General features: G+C 41.5%; 1 protein-coding gene across 2 annotated transcripts in view; it reads right to left on the bottom strand.

The window, feature by feature from the left end:
* The window catches only part of shank3a (SH3 and multiple ankyrin repeat domains 3a), a 1030755-nt gene that overhangs the window by 410046 nt on the left and 600213 nt on the right, over positions 1–20496 (bottom strand). For both annotated transcript variants that reach the window (XM_043713933.1, XM_043713934.1), the window contains exon 13: positions 7626–7792. In XM_043713933.1, coding sequence (XP_043569868.1) covers positions 7626–7792 — 167 coding nt within the window. The remainder of the gene's footprint in view (positions 1–7625; positions 7793–20496) is intronic.

Raw genomic sequence — 20496 nt, 5'->3', positions numbered from 1 at the left:
TGCATGCAAACATTCCCATAAATCTTTTCTGCGCTATTTCCAATGCCTTCCTAAAATAAGTGGACGTACCTGGATGTAAACTCCAGCTGAAGCCAAAGTAATGTTTAATAAAGATTCAGTCTAATTCTCTTGCTTCTGTATTTATGCCTCTATTTAACAAGCCTAGGATCCCGTTTGCTTTATTAGCTGCACTTTCAACCTGTCTCATCACAATCAATGATCTGCGCACATTTATCCATAGGTCCTTTTGCTTCAATCCCTACTTGAGGGCTTTTTCATTTTAAACTACTTTTCCTCATGCTTTCTCTCAAAATGTATCAACTTGCAGGTTTCTGCATTAAATTTAAGTAATTAGAGACAGTCCATTGGCGTGTCAATGTCTACTGCTGTGCTCCTCACAAACGGCAATCCCTTTCAGATTTTTGTGCAGCCTGAAAATCCTGAAATCCTGTTCTGTAAGTAGGAAATCAACGAGTGTTATTATCGCTAGACTATTTGACCAGAAACCCAAGAAATCTTCGGGGACCTGAGTTCAAATCCTGCCACAGCAGATGGTGGAATTTGAAGTCAGTAAAAAATCTAGAATGAATGACGACCATGAAACTGTTGTTGATTGTCAGAAAAACCCATCTGGTTCACTAATGTCCTTTAGGGAAGGAAACTGTGTCCTTACCCAGTCTGGCCTCCATGTGACTCCAGACCCACAGCAATGTGGTTGACTCTTAACTGCCTTCTTGGCAAAAAATGCTGGCCTATTTAGTGACATCCACATCCCTTGAACGCATTAAAAAATATCTAGTTAAGTAACATTTATTTTTAAAAGGCCAACGTCCCGTCTAACTTTGTTCTCCTTTACTGCTGGCTTGGCTGAGACCTGCAACTAGGACCTTGCAGTCTGAGTGACTGATGTGGTACAGGTTTGTACTTATTATGAAAGGGTGAAATAGAATGGATAATGGGCACCTGTTTTCCTGAGCAAAGAACTTAATCATTGGCAGAAAAACAAAAGGGAAGTTGAGAATTTTGTTGAGAATCCCTTGAGGATGGTGAGAATATTGACATCAATGCCTGAGAATGTGGCTAGGGCTAACTCCCAACGTAATTAAAAAATGATCTGAATATACACTTGAAGTGACCTACGAAGAGTGAGCTGGAAAGTCAGATTGGGCTGAATAACTCTTTTCTGGCTAGCACATACTTGATGGAATGAATGGTATCCTTCTGTGCTGTAAATGTTGTCTTTCTATCTTTTCACACAATCAGCCTTGATATAGGAGCTTTCCTTTAACTCTAAATTTGAAGGGAATAGTATCTCTCACTGAAGAACGCATACTGCGGTCATTTCTAAATTTGCAGAGAATGCAACTCTAAAATGGGACAAATTTATGCAGCCAACTAAATATAAGGAATTCCATTAAAGTCAGTGATGTCTGGAAAGCAGCCACCTCATCCATCATTAACAGCAAGAACCAGCTGAGATCAGGCCGCGGGTGGTGAATTCTAAACACATTGCACTAAGGAGATTCCTACAGTCACACTGAGGTTTAACAATTTAAATAACCCTGATATACCTCACAGACCTCAGCCTGATAAATTAGACACACCTCACACTAACACTGATATCTCGTAATTTCCTCAGTAACACTGTTCAATAAATCCCACAGTTTTCACTGTAGCACTCTGAAGTACACCCTTACAGTGACACACTGATATTGCACTCCCTGCTAATGCCAGAATATTTGTCCTGGTTGAAATAAGCAGAACACTAATGCTGCTGGAGACATTCAATCTACTCACTTAAACTGTATTATACTTTGGGCAGATGAATCATTCATAAGTATATAAATGAATCAATGCTTACAGCAGAGATGCTTCAAAAGGTTAATTAAAACTGAGCAGGACAGCTGACAGATATGGACTTGCAACTGCTCTGAATATCTAAACAGCAAAACATTAAGGATTGTGCAGTCCGTGTATGGGACACAAACTAAATGGGCCAGTCGGTGGAAAGTACAATGGTGTGATTAAGTGTTAAATAACTGAGTCAGTAACGTTAAAATAAACTATGAGGTGAATGTTATCATTCTGTGGTTTTAACTCAATTGGTGGCAAGGTATCTTTGCACCTATCAATGAGATTACTTTCTGGAGGGGAGTACAGTGTTTGCGTGTTTGAGGGGTGGGGTGGCATGAGCATGGCAGGTGAACAGTGATACAAGATGGTGGTGTGTAAAATAGATGAAATAGAGGAGTCTCAGAAGAAGTTGAGTATGGAGTTGCTGGGCACGGGAAGATGGTGAGCAGATCTTGTCTTTTCTTCAAGCTCCAGCTACCTCTAACATTCCTAGGCTTTGCTGGTTCGCTCCTTGTAAATGTTTGGTGGGGCTACTGGTGAGGATGACATAAAGCTGATGTGTTATTGTGATGGAGTCACTGGATTAGTAATTCTGTGACCTGGATTATTAATCCAGAGAGAGAAAACTTAAATTTACTGTGGCAGGTTGAGAATCTAAATTCAGATTAAATGATTTCTGAAAAATCTGATAAAAAGAGACTCTATCAGTTTATGAAGCTGTCAAGTTTGTTGTAAAAATGCAACTAGTTCACAAAAATTCTTTCGAGAAAGAAAGCTGCTTTCTGTACTTCTGTGTGCATGTAACTTGAATAATCTGTAAGATTATAAGGGTCATGCTCAGGAACAAAACAACTTTATACATGGGGATAAACATTCAGGAAAATGTGTGGTTTTTTTTTTGACATGATGAACAGAAAAACAGAATTAACTTAAATAGATAGTTACTAAATAATGCTGTAATGTGGAATGATATTGATATCCTTGTACATGAACCATAAAAGGGTAGCATGTAGATTTAAAAGCAATTAGGAAGGCAATGGAATTTCTTTCTGCAGAAGATCATTTGTCCGTGGCATCCCTTTCTTAGATATCAGTGGAGGCTGGGTAATTGAGTATACTCAAGGCTGAATTAGACGGTGTTTTACTCTATCTGGGAATCCAGGGTTATTGGGACTGGCAGGGGCTTGGAGAATGAGGAGATGCCTTACTTCTAACTTATTTGTTCTGAATTTATAATTCTATGCTGATTTACAGCATCTTTGTTTTACACTGAACACTTAAGGGACTTTGAAGACCTCACATTTTTGATAGGCAATATGAGACACCCACTTTGAAACTAGTTATCCAACTGCAACACATCAAGCTGCTTCTTTGATTACCAGGGTCCCAAATATTCTGATGCAGAGACAGAGGGAAACTGATAAAAGTTCCCTGCTGGGTCGCACCACCACCATGAGCAGAGATTTTCCCCTCATGACATATTCCTAGTTCAACTTAGTGCTAACCTGCAAATCACTATGATGCAAACTTTAGTAAGGACAAAGTACCTGGTCAACTCCCACAGCTAAATAAGACGGTAGAGAGGTTTCCAGATATGTGTTTTATGCTTCAATTATTAATCTGCAAGCGTCTACCTATTAGGCAATCTGACATCACTGGGAATATCAGCATTTATCGCAAATTCCAAATTGCCGATATAATTTTTGTGCTCCTGTTTGATTCATGATAGTTATTTGATACAAATGTGTGTCTTGCTTTGCCTTTTCACAGGACAATAATAAGTCAAGCACTTTGTTGTGGAGTTTACCTACAAGAATACTCAGATTCCTTCCCTAAAAAGACAAGGTGGACCAGTTGGGATTTTACAACTATCCAGCGACTTCATGGCTGTGTTTACTATTCCCTGATTTTATTGCGGTCTCCAAAAATTGAATTCAAGTTTTACTTGAATGTAGAGATTTAAAATGACCTACTCTGGATTGTTAGTCTGGTAGCATATCACAAAATAAACGTATGAGTCTGTTTTTGAGTGTCAGGCTCCCCCAAAAAATGCCAAACTGCTAATGAAATTAACACAATTAAAATTCACAATAAATTGGATAAGGATCAAAATTTTCATTGTAGGCTAAGATTCCTCAGTATAGTGAATTGCTTTTTGGCTGTAGATCCTAGGATGAATGACTACAGATGGTGGATTCCACTTGCGTCAATACTATTCCCAATTTTATTTGAAAATATCTTCTATATTGCCTCAAGAGCCAGAGATTTTCTGTATGCAAATTTTGAACACCCAATGGTATACAATATCATAGAATTCCCAAAAGTCAAAATGGAGGAAATGGCTTCCATGACTTCAAGGCCTTGTTACTGTGGCAAGATTACTGTGAAATTTCAACAAGCTGTGTGTCAGGAGTCAATAGAGCAAGCAGAAACTTTCCAGAGCCCAGAATTGCCTGAAACTTTGAATTTACTCATAGATCCATGCTAGGATCTGAGAGTCAGTCTTGCTATGCTCACAGTGCTTAGGCAGTCTATCTTTTTGCATTTCATCAATACTGCAATGTCTACAGTTTTATGTATTGTAATCTTCAGATGTTATGGTTATCAATACAGTAACAATAGAAATTATTTTGCAATATAAAGTATATTAACATTCTGAAATTTAACTTATAAGATGTCAAGCAAGCAGCCAGATTTAATCTGTATTTCACAGTACATATAGAAAGAACTGTTCTCAAGATGCTTTTAAGATAATGGAATACATTATGAAATGCATTCACTACTGTAATGTACAGAAGCATGAATGTCAATTTACACACAGTAAAGCTCCACAAACAGCAAGAATCAGGTCACCACTGCAGTAGGATTGGTTGAAGGATAAATCCTGGTTAGGGCATCAGGAAGAAGTTCCCATTGTTTTTCAAATAAAGCCCTGGTATCTTTTAAAACCATTTGAGTGCTCAGGTTGGACACCAAGTTTTAATATCTCATCCAAATGTTAAGCCTTCTATAAAGCTTCTCTAAGTAAATGCAAATTGTGGTTATATCTGCATTGCATTAGCACCTTTATGCTATTATAATCACCTCCTGCTGATGCTGACTCTGTAGCACAACAATTGGTGACCTTCTGCCTGAATCAGTCACTCCAGGGTATCCTTTACATGAATGACATAAACTCCTCAATTAAATTTCACCTGTAACTTACTGACAGCCACATATGTTTTGTGTTTATAATCCAACGTAACTCCTCTATTAGATTTCAGGCTGCAGCTCAGTCCCAGATATTCATTATTTTACAAATAAATCACTCAACCTTTTGATTAGAACCTTCAGTCCAAGACATCCATTGTCATGCAAATAAACTAGCCCAACCCTTGATCAGATTCCAGGCATTCATTCACATCCAATCATGTATTATTAGATTCCAGCCCACATAATTCTGCAATTCTGCTTCCAAACTCTGAAGTTCTGTGCTAATTTAACTTATGTTGGGGATGTGTTAAAGCTGGTGCCATTTGCCAAACACCTACATTACTAGGTAGGGGAAAATAACAGCCAGGTTTTTCTCACCTGGCAAAGTAAATCATTTTTACATGGTAGATGAGGATGTATAATGACCTTCATGATCAATAACCAACCAAGCCTCTCAGTTTAGACTTCACCAGGTAGGCCAGTTAGGAGATTGCCAAGACAGAAAAAAGCAATAACTGACAGAGATAGAAATAGAGAAACCGAAAGCACAAGATAAATGAGAATTAGAAACAGTATTATGGTCTGAGATAGAGCTGCACAAAATCAGAAATCCAAAGGTGATTAAAGGCACAAGGTGAGTGTGAAACAGCAACATCAAGTGTGAATGAAAGAATTTGGGGATGTTGGGGGTGGGGGGAAGGTAAAGTGGGACAAACTGAAGAGCTGGGAAAAGAAAGGCAACAGAAAAAGTAAAAGGTGAAACAGAAAGAAACATTTAAACAACGATATTTTGATTATTTATTTTAGTTATGCTTAAGAAGGTTCCATGTCTTCAGTTGGTATCCATAGTTCTTGGGGTTGGAAGTGTTTCAGGCATGTATTCCTGATGAAGGGCTTTTGCCCGAAATGTCGATTTTACTGCTCCTCAGATGCTGCCTGAACTGCTGCGCTTTTCCAGCACCACTCTAATCTAGAATCTGGTTTCCAGCATCTCTAGTCATTGTTTTTAACTAGTGTTTCAGGCAATCCAGTTACTGTTTTGCAGTGATTAAAAGAGTCTTAGAAAGCTCCTAGCAGTTGTATAGTATGTTTAAGGATCATAGTCACTTCATTGTTGGATAGTGCAACATGAATGACCTCTAATTTATAGTATGAGTGGAGTCTTAAGTGCAAAGCTGTATCTGAGAGTATTCCCATGAATCTGTATACAGGCAGTGCATATCCTCAGCTAATCCTTCACAGTTACACAGCATCAGAACCCCTCCACACACAAATCTAAGCAATCATCTGTAAGATCTGTGAAGATGTTAATGCAAGCCCCTGTCATGTAAGACAAAATGGTGAGTGATCAGTTGATATTCTCCCAATGTGATTGAGGTAAGGTCAAAGATCCCATCAAAACAATTGGACTTCAAGGGGTTTGCTGAGACCCTCTGTTATACAACAGATAATTGCAAGAGTGTAATCAAATGAACTTGGCTACTATGTAACTGCAAGAGGTGGACTGAGACCTTTTATGTTTCTACAACATTGGAGGGAGTTAAGGAACAAGAACCCACCACAGAGAGGATGTCAATAAATGAACAAGATGGACAATGAGCCGGCAGCTTCAACAAAGAAAATTAAACACTTTTTGTTCCTCACACTTTCTTGACATTACCAGCTGAAAACAAATACTCCAACCAGAAGGCGAGGAAAATAGAACAGCCACATCTTAGTCTTTTTCAACTAGAGTCATAGTTTAGAAAACAGAGTTAGCTTCTGACAAGCCTATTGCTGCAACTTGAAGGGATGAACACTGCAAGTGGCAGCATCCTGGGTCTGAGAACAAGTTATACATGACCAGGCTCTCACTCTGTACATCACTCTTTCTCTCCCTCTCTCCCACACACACACAGGCACAGGCACAGACACACACAAGGAGAGGAACATGGTAGAACAGGGCTTCAAATTTTGAAACTTGGTACCAATTGCTGTGAAATTAAATGATTAGGTGGGGAGACAATGGAGAGAAAACTTGGTAGAAGAAAACAGCACATTTACCTTTGCCATGAGAGCGGACCTCTGCATGTGGCATGTAAGGATGATGCAGAAATGGAAAATAAATAAATACATATTGGCCAAGAAATGGAGCTGGTAAGTTATACGTGAATTGAATCTGATTCCAGAATTGTGTTCTTCGTGCAACTGAGTTATCATTTAGAGCTGGGCGAACATGCAGAGTCTCGGGAAGGAATGGGCATCATGCAGAAGGAATGAGTGCGAGTGTTCAGTAGCATCGAAAAGGGACAGATGGCGGGAAGGGAGAAATGAGAGGCGGATGGAAAGAGGTGTTTCAGCACCATGGAGAAGGCATAGACCGGGGCCGTTCATTCATTTCAGCACCATGGAGAGGGAACAGTTAGAGTGTTCAGGAGTACATCCCGCCTCGGAGATGAAATGGTGCAAAGGAGAGAGAAGTGAGTTCTGAAAGAGTGAAATACAGACGGGAAGAGAGAATTAGTGTGGGCGATGGTGAGGTACACAGAGATTGGGTGAGATGGGTGGTTCAGCTCTCGGATATGGGGCTCCGCACTGACCTTTAACTCGCTCCCCTCGGTGCAGCAGGATCTCACCCTCTCCCTGGGGCTGGTAGGGCTTCACCACGATGAAGGTCCGTCCCGGAACCGCACTGTACAGTTTGCGCTTGGGTCCTCTGTGTACAGGAGCTGGGGTCGTGCTCGGTTCGGCGCTCACGGTGCTCGGGCTGTAAACAAAAACATAGGTGACAGTAGTTCTCCCAGAGCCGGGTCCGGGACCGGGGGGTGTCCCCTCCCGCATGCTGCCCGGGATTGGGGACGGCTGGGGACGGGCGGTGCTGAGGGGAATGACAGTGGCTTCAGTGCACTCGGCCTCTCCCGGCCGGGGCTGGGCTCGGGCAGCCGCCCGGCTCCGCTAACATCGCTAGTCCGAGGAGGGCGCTGATGTCGCCGGCCGCAGCCAGGGCTGCGGCATCCTCCCCCGGCCCCGGGAGCTCCTCACATGTCAGCGGCTGAATCCGAGCTCCGGCTCACTCACTCACTCACTCACTCACTCCCGGGCTGGAAACCAAACTAACGCCTCAGACCGCCCCATCCGCTCACACCGAGCCCGCCCCCCTCTCACTGGGAATGACCTCGCTCCTAGCCCCACCCAGGGCAGCCCTGCTCCGCTCCCGCCCCTTTACCGGCTATCCCCCTCCCTTACATCCACAGGTAACCCTCCCCTGCACAGGCCACTCCCTTCACGCAGGGTTATGTTATCTCTCCTCTCCAATCCTTTTCCTTTTCTACAACCTTTCATCTCCTGCCTCTCCCCGCCCTCATCCTATCCAGCCCAAGTTCAGGAAACGGGATTTTTGTTAAAAATATGTCAAATCTTGCAAAGCCTGCTACTTCTAGCTAAGATCTTCTTGGAAAGAGTATCTAAAGTCGAAACTATTTCTTTAGAAAGGATACAAAAATGCATTTTGTTTCTTTGAAAGAGAATCGAACAAACTGAATTTTTAAAGATCAATCTGTTTGAGAGACTTCCTCACTAGATCAGTCGTAAATAGTGAGACTCTGTCCAAGGTGAGGATACCTCTCTCAAAAGACACAGAGTCTCTATAATGATTTTTAAATTTTACTGGGGTGTCAAAGTGTCTGAGTGGAGTTTGCACATTCTCCCCATGTCTGTGGGGGTTTCCTGTGGGTACTCAGGTTTCCTCCCACAGTCCAAAGATGTGCAGGTTAGATGGATTGGCCATGCTAAATTGCCCATAGGGTCCAGGGACATGCAGACTAGGTGGAGTAGCCATGAGAAATACAGAATGAAGGCATAGGGTAGGTGGGTCTGGGTGGGATGCTCTTCAGAGGATTGGTGTGGACTCAATGGGCTGAATGGCCTGGCTCTGTACTGTGGGGATTCTATGATACTAGATTTCCCTGGAGCTGCATTTTGAAATAGACAAGGTGGGTCACACAACTTTTTTCCAATCTGGGCCGTAAGTCATTTCCATGCAATGTTCAAAATTTCTCCAGTTCTCTTCAAGGTGAAGACCTCAATTTCCTTTTGCAAAGGGAAAATAGTTTGGTGACTATACTGGTTTGATAGCTGCACAACTAGCATTGAATGACATGTACAGGACCTTTATCGAGAAGTCTTTGTGGCATTCTTTACCAAAGTACAGCTACTAAGTTTTATTTAAAGGCTTATTAATGAGAACATTAATCCTTATCCATTAAGCTAAATATTTACTATCAGTGTACACCAGGTGTAACATCTAAAAGACTAACTAAAACATTTTTCAAACTTTCTACAGTAATACTTCTCACAATGGTGACTTCTACTACTTGGGGGGGGTGGGGGGTGGGGAAGAAAAGCAGCAAAGGTCTGATGTCATGATAGGTATATTTATATGTAAATTTAACTTTTAAAATTTGTTTTATAAAATAAATGCAAATAGGTGTTGATTACTTTCCTTTTCAAAAGAGGATCAGGGAATCCTTGGGAACAATAATCTAAATCCAGCATTTTGTCAGCAAATAGGTGTTAATAGGAAATGTTTATACTGTTGGATTTATGACAGATAGAGTAAACATGTAAGAATATTAGCTTTGTTTTCAGTTCAGAAGAATCTAGGATGAACAAGATGTTTTAAAAATCAGTTCATATTATATTTAATTTAGAAGCATGTTTAGTTTCTCTCCTTAAAGAAAGATCCGAGCAGCTCAGTGGAGAAAACACTTCAGCAAACAGAAAGAATTCGTGAAATTTCCAAGACAGGGGAGCTTGCTTAAAAATCTGTAGGTTATTGGAATTCAGACAGTTTAGTCTCTTAGAATTGTGAAGAGTTCATATTGGAAGATTTGGAAGGAACTGCCTTCACAGTCCATGGGAAAGGGCTTAAAGAATCACATAAGTATAAGCTGGAAGAGTTGAGATAAGGAGTACAATTTATCTGGATTTGAGTTTCTATAATAGACATTGTCAGGAAATGTTTAGAATTTTTTTTTTGATGTGTTGTTTAAATCTAGTTAACGCTCCTTTATATTTAGATAGTTTGGTTTGTTTATATCTCCTTTTTTAATAAGTATCCATTCAGCCACTAAAGAACATCTACACTTTTGTGTGAATGTGTCTTGGTGACTAACCACCAAGTTAACTAACTAAACCAAGAAAAACATCAAGCCAGATTTCATTCTGTCATCTGTCTCATCCAGCAGTATTATCAGCTGGGATCACAGCAATGGGAACACCACCATCTCCAAGTTCTCCTCCAGAATCCTCATGATCTTGACTTTTAGATTAGATTCTCTACAGTGTGGAAACAGGCCCTTCGGCCCAACAAGTTCACATCGCCCCTCCGAAGAGAAACCCACCCAAACCCATTTCCCTCTGACTAACGCACCTTACACTGGGCAATTTAGCATGGCCAATTCACCTGACCTGCACATCTTTGGATTGTGGGAGGAAACTGGAGCACATGAAGGAAACCCACGCAGACACGGGGAGAATGTGCAAACTTCACACAGACAGATGGGAATCGAACCCAGGACCCTGGCGCTGTGAGGCAGCAGTGCTAACCACTGAGCCACTGTGCCGCCCCAGTAATATGGAGGAGCTGGTGTTGGACTGGGGTGGACAAAGTTTAAAAATCACATAACACCAGGTTATAGTCCAACAGGTTTATTTGCAGCACTGTTCCTTCATCAGGTAACTGTCAGCAGGATCATAAGACACAGAATTTATAGCAAAAAATTACAGTGTCATACAGCTGAAATGATATATTGAACAAACCTAGATTGCTTTTTAGATTAGATTAGATTACTTACAGTGTAGAAACAGGCCCTTCGGCCCAACAAGTCCACACCGACCTGCCGAAGCGCAACCCACCCATACCCCTACATTTACCCCTTTAACCTAACACTACAGGCAATTTAACATGGCCAATTCACCTGACCCGCACATCTTTGGACTGTGGGAGGAAACCGGATCACCCGGAGGAAACCCACGCAGACACGGGGAGAATGTGCAAACTCCACACAGTCAGTCGCCTGAGTCGGGAATTGAACCCGGGTCTCTGGCACTGTGAGGCAGCAGTGCTAACCACTGTGCCACCGTGCTGCCCACGTGCTGTTAAGTCTTTCAACTTTTAGAATAGGTTCGTTAATATGTAAATCCCAGGACTTCTTTTAAATCACATTCTCGAGATAACTTAAGGTTTTATTAAAAATAAAGTGACATCTCAGCTCAGATAATGCATTAAATATGTGAGGTTAGAGCCTGTCTGTATCCTAATATTGAGTCAGGCTGGTTCTACTTAGAAAGACTTGACAGCAATCTAGGTTTGTTCAATATATCATTTCAGCTGTATGCCACTGTAATCTTTTGCTATAAATTCTGTATCTTATGATCCTGCTCCACTGCTACCTGATGAAGGAGCAACGCTCTGAAAGCTAGTGCTTCCATTTAAACCTGTTGGACTATAACATGGTGTTGAGTGATTTTTAAATTATCTTGATTTAGGCATTTATTGTTACTTTTTCACAGTTGCTGGATCAAGATCTTAGAATCTATCAGCAAACAAGGGTGTCAGCACCTTCATTACATACACCACAGCAATTCAAGAAGGTCCACCATCACTTTTTCTAGAGCATCTAGAGATGGATAATAAATGCCAGCCTTATTAGTGTTACTCACATCTAGACACAAAACATATATTAAAAAGAATAGCTGTTACATTATAAGTGACTTTGAGAGGCGCCCAATCTTGTTCTCACCGGACATTCAGAGTCAAGTTCATTGCAAGAAATCAAGATTTGGAACCCTGTTTGATTTCCCCTGAGTCACATGCACTAAGGACTAGTGCAAAATGACAGTCATACAGCATTCTCCAATCTAAACAGTCAGACCTGGCAGGCAGTACTATTTTCAAGAGTCTGTTTTCTTGTTTGCAAATGGGCAAATAGGCACCATCTGGACTGTGACTGCCTCAGTGGAATATGAGGCATAATTTACAAAGCTTGTCGGCCAAGGCACCAAATCTCCCTCAGTGAAATGCAATGCAGAGAACACTTGAAGCATGTAAATATCTGAAGTACTGTTCAGGATATGCCTGCTCCTGAGGATGTTCGAAAAGGAGCAACAAATATGTTTTTAGGAATAAACGCTTAAAAGTTTATGCAAAAACATTGAGCTGTTTGAACTGATTTTCTTTGAGAAAGGGACTTCGTGAAAAATTATAATCAAAGATCATCTTGCATTTATACTTCAGGGTGTTCAGAAATGCTTTGGAACTAAGCATTTTGGAATGCAATAACTGTTGCACTGTAAGAAATGAGGCAACCAACTGTGCACAGCAAGGTCACCATCAATAGCAATGACATAATGATGAGAGAATCTGTTTTCATGATCATTGATTGAGAAATGTGTATTTACTACAAAACCAAATATTTTTCAAAATACTTCAGTATTACCTTTTAGAAAAACCTGAGAGATCATACCTAGTCTTGTTTTAATGTCTCATCTGAAAGACACCTTCTGTGACACCAAGACAAAGTAAAGTAGATCCAGATTTGAGACTTTGCCTGGACTAAATTGCTGATCTTAGCCAGGGTGAGAGGGAACCTCAGTACTTTTGGTGCAAGGAGGAGAGAAAATGGAAAAATCCCTGGCATAATGTGTCAAGACTATTCTTCCAGTGCAGTGGAAATTTGAGGGGAGACATTAGGAAGGATAGAGTTGGGGTAAGAAGGGAAGCTAAGGGGAACACTTTAATCAAAAAGGAGAATGGAGATTTGCAATGATTCCGAGGGAATGACTTTAACAGAAACAATATGGATGAGGTCAAGACAACTCGATGTAGAAATGTTCCCCGCAGGCTACAGGACCCTGATGTTTGGATCAAATGGTGGTCAGAAACATGGTCTTGTGCTGGGAATTTTCACCAAACTGTGATTTTCCCTAAATTAATTAACGCAGAGGGCAGACCCCATGGCCAATTAAGGACAATAGCCAAGAGGAGGCCCTCCAGCATTAAAGAAACAGTAGACTTCAAGGTGGAGGGGTTGGTCTCTGAATCCACTTGGTGCCTGGAGGTTAATTGATAAGGTCCAGTTGGCCTCTGATATTTGGTCTTTGAACAGCCTTATTGGCTGCATGAGGCATGTGGACAGATAGCCCCTGTACCTCCATCCAGGATGGGATGGTACTGGGAATCCAGGGGTTTCTGGCTGATGGAACAAATTTCCAAGTCTGCCCGCCTCCATGCTCTCCCTCACTGCAGCTAGAAATTCAGCCTGATGTGTTTCTATGGAGAGTATGAAGGATGTTGCGAGTTATGGCAAAAAAGTGATGGGGCGCAGTGTTGAAGTCCATTTTGAGAAGGTAAAGCAGGTACGATTAAGCTGTGTGTTCAGAAGGTGGGTGGGGAGCTGAGGGATTTAGTGAGCAATTTTTTGAAGATTAAATTCAGGTTGGGTCTCCCCTCTCATCTGCATGGAAAAGATCCCACGACATGATTTTGAAAATTAGTGGTTATCCTTTGTCATGACCAATTTATATTTCTCAACCAATGTCACAAGCATTGCATATGTAATCATTTATCACATTATTGTTTGTGGAGCCTGGATGTGCATAAATAGATTGCAATTTATCCTTTATTACAATGTGTACATTTTACAAAGTATTCAATCTTCCGTAAAGCGCTTTGGAAAGACCCTGAAGTTGTGAAAGGTACTTGAGCTATAGAGAGAGACTGAACAGGCTGGGGCTGTTTTCCCGGAGCGTCGGAGGCTGAGGGGTGACCTTATAGAGGTTTACAAAACTATGAGGGGCATGGATAGGATAAATAGACAAGTCTTTTCCCTGGGGTTGGGGAGTCCAGAACTAGAGGATATAGGTTTAGAGTGAGAAAGGAAAGATATAAAAGATACCTAAGGGGCAACCTTTTCACGCAGAGCGTGGTACATGTATGGAATGAGCTGCCAGAGGAAGTGGTAGAGGCTGGTACAATTACAACATTAAAAGGCATTTGGACGGGTATATGAATAGGAAGGGTTCGGAAGGATATGGGCTGGGTGCTGGCAAGTGGGACTAGATTGGGTTGGGATATCTGGTCGGCATGGACGGGTTGGACCAAAGGGTCTGTTTCTATGCTGTACATCTCTATGACTCTATAAATTAAACATTTGTTTCTTCTAAGCAATATGCAAATAGGTGACATAATAATCAGGGATTAGCTATTATCAACTACTATGGTGCCTTTTTCACTGGCTTCACCTGATTTGTTATATCACCCTAATACAACCCCTATTCATCTGATGACAACCGGGGACCCTCAGTTGCAACTACAATGATACTTGCCTATTCAACTAAACACGGAGTACCCTATTAGTAAATCAATGACCTATACATGATGGTATTCAAGAAGGCTAAAGTAATGGGGTAATGTCATAAGACAGACTATTAACCCAGAACCCAGGCAAATGCTCTGGGAAACAGTTCAAGCCCCAACACTGCAGTTGCAGGAATTTAAATTCAATAAATAAAACAAATGTGGAATGTCTCAATGAAATATGGATCTGTTGTGATTAAAAACCCATCTGGTTCAGTTATACCACCTGGGAAGGAAATCAATCATTGTTAACTGATCTGGCTTACATGTCAGCATAGCAGTCAACTCATGAACACCCTTTGAAATGGCCCAGTAAGATCCTCAGCTATTGTGATCACAACAAAGTTTAAAAAGGAATGAAACTGGACAGACAACCCAGCGTTAACCTAGATACCAGAAACAACACCAGCAGGCCCTGGCGAGCCTGCAAAATGATCCTTAGTAACAGCTGAAAGGAGATGGGGGCTGTGCCAAAATTGGAAGCCAATACACCATCTATATCAAGCCACAGTCTGACACAGATGTACTCTCAGATCATACCTTATACACAATGTCTTAGACAACGCCATCATCATCATTGGGTACATCCTGCCCCACCAACAGCGACAACAAAACAGTGGAATACAATCAGGATGGAATTGCTGTGGAATCACCACTGACTTCTGACCATGCGAAGTTTCAATGACATCAAATTAAAAATGAGCAAGGACAACACCCATCACTTGTTGATTACCACTGACCACACAACCTCCTTCACCTGATGAATCAGTATTTCCCTGTATACAACACCACTTGGAGGAAGTACTCAGGGTGGCAAGGGCACAGGATTTACCTCTTGGTGGAGGTGGGGGGGGGGGGGGGGCTTCAATGTCCATCATCAGGAGTGGCACAGCAACACCACTGGTCGAGCTGTTCAAGCCTTGATCGTGACAGCTGCCAGACTGGGGTAATGACAGGCAGTGAGGGAAAAGTCTACTTGACCTCACCTTCATCAGTTGACTTGCCAAGAATGCATCTGTCCCTGACAGTATCAGGAAGGCTGACCATGAGCTGTTTTTGTGAGAAGTTCTGTTTAGAAGTTGTGTTGAGTGTTGTGATCACCAAATAAAGTAGATTTGGAAAAGATCGTGCAATCCATGAGGTGCAGTGGGCCATCAGCAACAGTAGAATTCTACTCTGATGCAATCTACAACATCATGGCCCCAACTCATCCCTCACTCTCCCATTACCGTCAAGCCAGGAAATCTACCCTGGTTCAATGGAGAGTGCAAGAGGGCATGCCAGGAGCAGCACTAGGCATAGCAGAAAAATGAGGTGTCAACTTGGTGAAGCTACAACAAAAGATTAGCTGTGTGCCAAACAGCAGAAGCAGATTGTCAGAGAGAGCTAAGCAATCCCACAATCAGCTGATCAGGTCTCAGCTCTACTGCCCTGCCACATCCAGCCATAAATGTGGTAGACAATGAAACAACATGCTGGAGGATGGTCCACAAATATCCCCCTCCTCAATGATAGGGGAGCCCTGCATATCAGGGCAACCTATAAGGCTGGAGTTATACCTGCTGCAAAGGAAGATGGTTGAAGCTGTTGGAGGTCAGTTATCTTAGTCCTAGGTCATCTCTGCAGTTCCTCAGATTATATATTTCCTAATCAATTTGTTTGGAGATATTATTACAAACTCTGGAGCAGGTGGGACCTGAATCCAGGCAGTTTCTCAGGATAGGGCTCTGGGATCAACCATCCTCAGCTGTTTCCTGATTTCTCTGTTCACTGCTGTGCTCACTATCATTTGATTCACAGTCTTGTCATCTTCTCATAGATGCTGCTTTCTGAGTTGAAATTACTGTTTACTAAACAATAGTATCGAAAACAATAGCAATGAAAAGATCCATTTATCTGTCAAGCCTATTCCACATCACTGTACATTATAATATAGATACTTGCTAAACATCTGGAAATCACTAGTGAAAAAAACAGATAAAATCACAAGGCAAAATTGTTTTCCACGGGTGTTTAAAACTAATCCAAAATCAGTAATTAATATTATTAGGTGTATAGGTCTTGTACAAGGTCATTTTTGCCCTAGAAACTGATGTCTATGTTGGACGGCGAAGTCTTGTACAGTTCTGCACTTTCACTCAATTCTTGCACTGCTCCCTAGCTACTCATTCTTCATCATCTTCCTTTTGTACAAACTTAAGCCAGCCTAAGGGTGACTGGATCAAAATACAAAAATGATTCAGTTTTTTTTAATGCATTCATGGGATGTGGGCATTGCTAGCTGGGCCAGCTTTTATTGCCCATTTGAGGATGTCTTTGAGAAGGTGATGTTGAACCTCCTTCCTGCATTACTGCAGAGCACATGCTGTAGATAGAGATCACAATGCCATGAGGGAGAGAGTTTCAAGTTTTGGATCAAATGGTGACAATATATTTCCAAGTCAAGATGGTGAGCGGCTTGTGGGAAACTTGCAGGTGGAGTGTAACAGCCTGCGGTAGTCGCATCATGTCGGAGTTGAACAGAGTCATACATGTCTGCGAGAAACCGCCAATGATGATGATGACTGGGCAGGTTATTGCTGATCAGGTGCTGCTGGATAGCACTATTGATGACACCTTCCATCACACTCCTGACCTCTGACATGTAACTGATTGGAAGGCTTTGGGGAGACAGGAGGTGAATTATTTGCTACAGTATTCCTAGCCTCTGACCTGCTCTTGTAGTCACTGCATTTTTCTGTCTTGTCTAGGTCAGTTTCAAGCCAATGACTGTAATGGGCTCAGGAGCTAAGTGGCCTTGGCATCACTGAGCAAGTTATTGCTGAACAGGTGCTGCCTGTTAGCACTGATGATTGGGCTAGACTGAGGGGCTGGTAAATGGTTGGATTGGAGTTTTCCTGCTTTTTGTGTACAAGATATACCTGGGAAATTTTCCATGTTGTTGACTAGTTTCCAGTGTTGCAGCTGTACTGGAACAGCCTTGCTGGGCTGCGACAAGATATGGAGTAGAAGATTGCAGCACAATTTCTGAAATGTTGTCAGGGCCCCTAGCCTTTGCAATGTTCCGAGACTCCAACCATTCAGTGTCATAGAGTTGTGCAGCACAGAAACAGACCCTTCAGACCAACTTATCCATACCGACCAGATATCCTAACCTAACCTAGTCCCATTTGCCAGCAGTTGGCTCATATCACTCTAAACATTTCCTATTCCCATCCAGATACCTCTCAAGTGTTGTAATTGTACCAGCCTCCACCACTTCCTCTGGCAGCTCGTTCCATATATGCACCACCCTCTGCCTTAAAAATTCTCTTTTATTTCTTTCTCCTCGCACTTCAAACCCATGCCCTCTTGTTTTGGACTCCCCTACCCTGGGTAAAAAGACTTTAACTATTCATCCTATCCATGCCCCTTTTGATTTTATAAATCTCTAAAAGGCTACCCCTTAGCCTCTGATGGTCCAGGGAAAATAGCCCCAGCCTGTTCATCCTCTTTCCTACATCTCAAACCCTTCAACCCTGGCAACATCCTTGCAAACCTTTTCTGAACCCTTTCTAGTTTAACAATATTTTTCCTTTAACAGGGAGACCAGAATTGAACGCAGTATTCCAAATGTTGCTGAACCAATGTCCTGTACAGCCACAACATGACATCCCAATCCCTATACTCCAAACACTGACCAATAAAGGCAAATGTAACAAATGCCTTCTTCACACCCCTGTCTGCATGTGACTTGATATTTCTTGACATTGTGTGCAGTGAAGCAAATTGGCCAAAGAATGACATCTATGACGCTGGGGACCACTGAAGGAAGCAGAGATGGATGATCCACTCAGCACTACTGGCAGAAGGTTGCTGCAAACGCTACAGCCTCATCTTTTGCACTGATGTACTGAGCTCCCCCATTATCGAGGATGGGCTATTTATGTAGTCTCCTCCTCCAGTGAGTTTCTTAATTGTCCACCAGTCCTGAATGCCTCTTGAATTTACTGGAGATTTCCTTATTGTACCTCAAGCTCAATAACCTTGAGCTTGATTACAGGTGACAGAATAGACATTTGAGTGTTAGGTCGTCATCTCAGTCACCCAGACGTGCTCGTACATTGTGCAGATAACACAATGGCTTCAGCTGCCTGTTCCCATCTTAAAGCAATTCTTTGTTCAAATTATAAAAGGATAACTTATTGGTTTGACTCCTCGAGTATAATTTTAAGTTAGTTGCATTACAAGCTGAGCTATCATTGAGGTTAAACCCCAGACTCTCTTGACCTTTTGCACTTCACTGGCTTCTTGCAGCTCAAAATTAATATCCTGGGAAGAGAAACCCATTGGTCAACTATATAACAGAAAAATGTCATGGATGCAGTAACTCTCAGGACCAATTTCCCCAGTAACTGATGTGAATCAACACAGCGCTGCAAATGAATACTCCACCTTTCAGTTCAAATTAGATTGCCTGAACTTGCATAATGACCTACCATCACAAGAAGAAAGCTCGAGAATATCTAATTATACTTTTATGTAAACACCAATTAATTAACACATTTCTACCTCAAACCAAGCCTAGTTAATGTACCAAGTAATAGGTTTGAAATGATCCTGGTGGGGTTCAGCTAAAATGAAGCACATTAATTCAAATTACTGCAAACGGATTAAGTAAAAAACGTATGCTCATATCTCAATCATTCTTTTTCATGTGAAAGTTAACATTCTCCTGATCCCCTTGCTCTTTCTGGAGTTAGCAGGCAATTGGTTAAAGCAAAGGAGCCCGAGTAATCATACTGCTGGCACTAACAAACCTGCATGCTTCAGGTGAGACATTTTATCTGGAATTTTTGATGACACCCCACCTGGGACTTTCAGTGATAGGTCATGTAGTTCATGAGATGAAAGAAAACAAGATGCCCTTTGTTTTAAGATTCCTGATAATTTCTTGAATGCAGAGTAATTAGCTGTTTTAAATTTATTCACACATGGAATGTGGTGTTACTGGCTGGCCAGGATTTATCACCTGTCCCTAGTTGCCCTTGAGAAGGTGGTGATGTGTTGCCTTTTTGAACTGCTATAGTTAGAACCACAATGCCCTTAGGTAGGGAATTCCAGGATTTTGACCAGTGACAGTGAAGGAATAATGATAAATTTTGTAAGTCAGGATGGTGAATGGCTTGGAAGGGAAATTGCTTTTGGTAGTGGTGTTCCCATGTATCTACTTCCGTTGTGAGTTACTTATTACAATATTCCTAGCCTCTGATCTACTCTTGTAGCCACTGTATTTGTTTGGCAAGACCAGTTTTGAGTTTCTGGTCAATGGTAACCCTCAGGATAATGGGGGGAGTTCTACGATGGTAACACCATTGAATGTCAAAGGGCAGTGATGACATTGTCCCTCTTTTTCTGTTTTCAGCAATTTATTAATTACTATAGGGGGAAGTTAAAAATGTTACAACTGCTGTAAAGTACATTATTTTGCTATCACTTAGCTTTCTGTTCCTTCACTGTTCAATAAATTTATGTGGCAATTCAAGCCTGAAAGAAGATCTAATTCGATGTCACACTGCAAACAACATTTGACGGTAAACCTACTATTAATTTTAAAATTGAGATTAACAAAATTTTGTAAACCAAACATATTAACAGATACGTTTGAAAACGTAGGTATAAGGAGTTAGATTACAGATTGCTTATGAATTAATTGAACAACAACAGGGGCTGTTCCTATATCAGTATGTTCTGCTACTTCTTGAAGAGGAAGACCACTTTGCAAACCAATGGAACTGGTGACTTATGCAGTCCAACTGCAAATTGGTATCACAGCACAAGTTTGGAAGCAGTGGTAAGTTTAGCAGTAAATGTATAATTAATCTGACAAAAGCATAATTTAGATCAAGTAATTCATAAGAAACTAAGAAACAACAAAGTTCACTAAAACATTGGGATGAATTCTAATTGAAAACAAATTGGTGTGAGTGGAGGACATAAACGTCTGAAGTCTGTTTTTGGCTCCAAATCTCCAACCAGCCCATTTCTGGCTTTAATTAAGACTGGCCTGAGAG

This window comes from Chiloscyllium plagiosum, chromosome 23, assembly GCF_004010195.1.
Source record: "Chiloscyllium plagiosum isolate BGI_BamShark_2017 chromosome 23, ASM401019v2, whole genome shotgun sequence".
NCBI lineage: Eukaryota > Metazoa > Chordata > Chondrichthyes > Orectolobiformes > Hemiscylliidae > Chiloscyllium > Chiloscyllium plagiosum.
The sequence above is the reverse complement of the archived record's forward strand: the minus strand, read 5'-3'. Positions and strand labels throughout refer to the sequence as shown.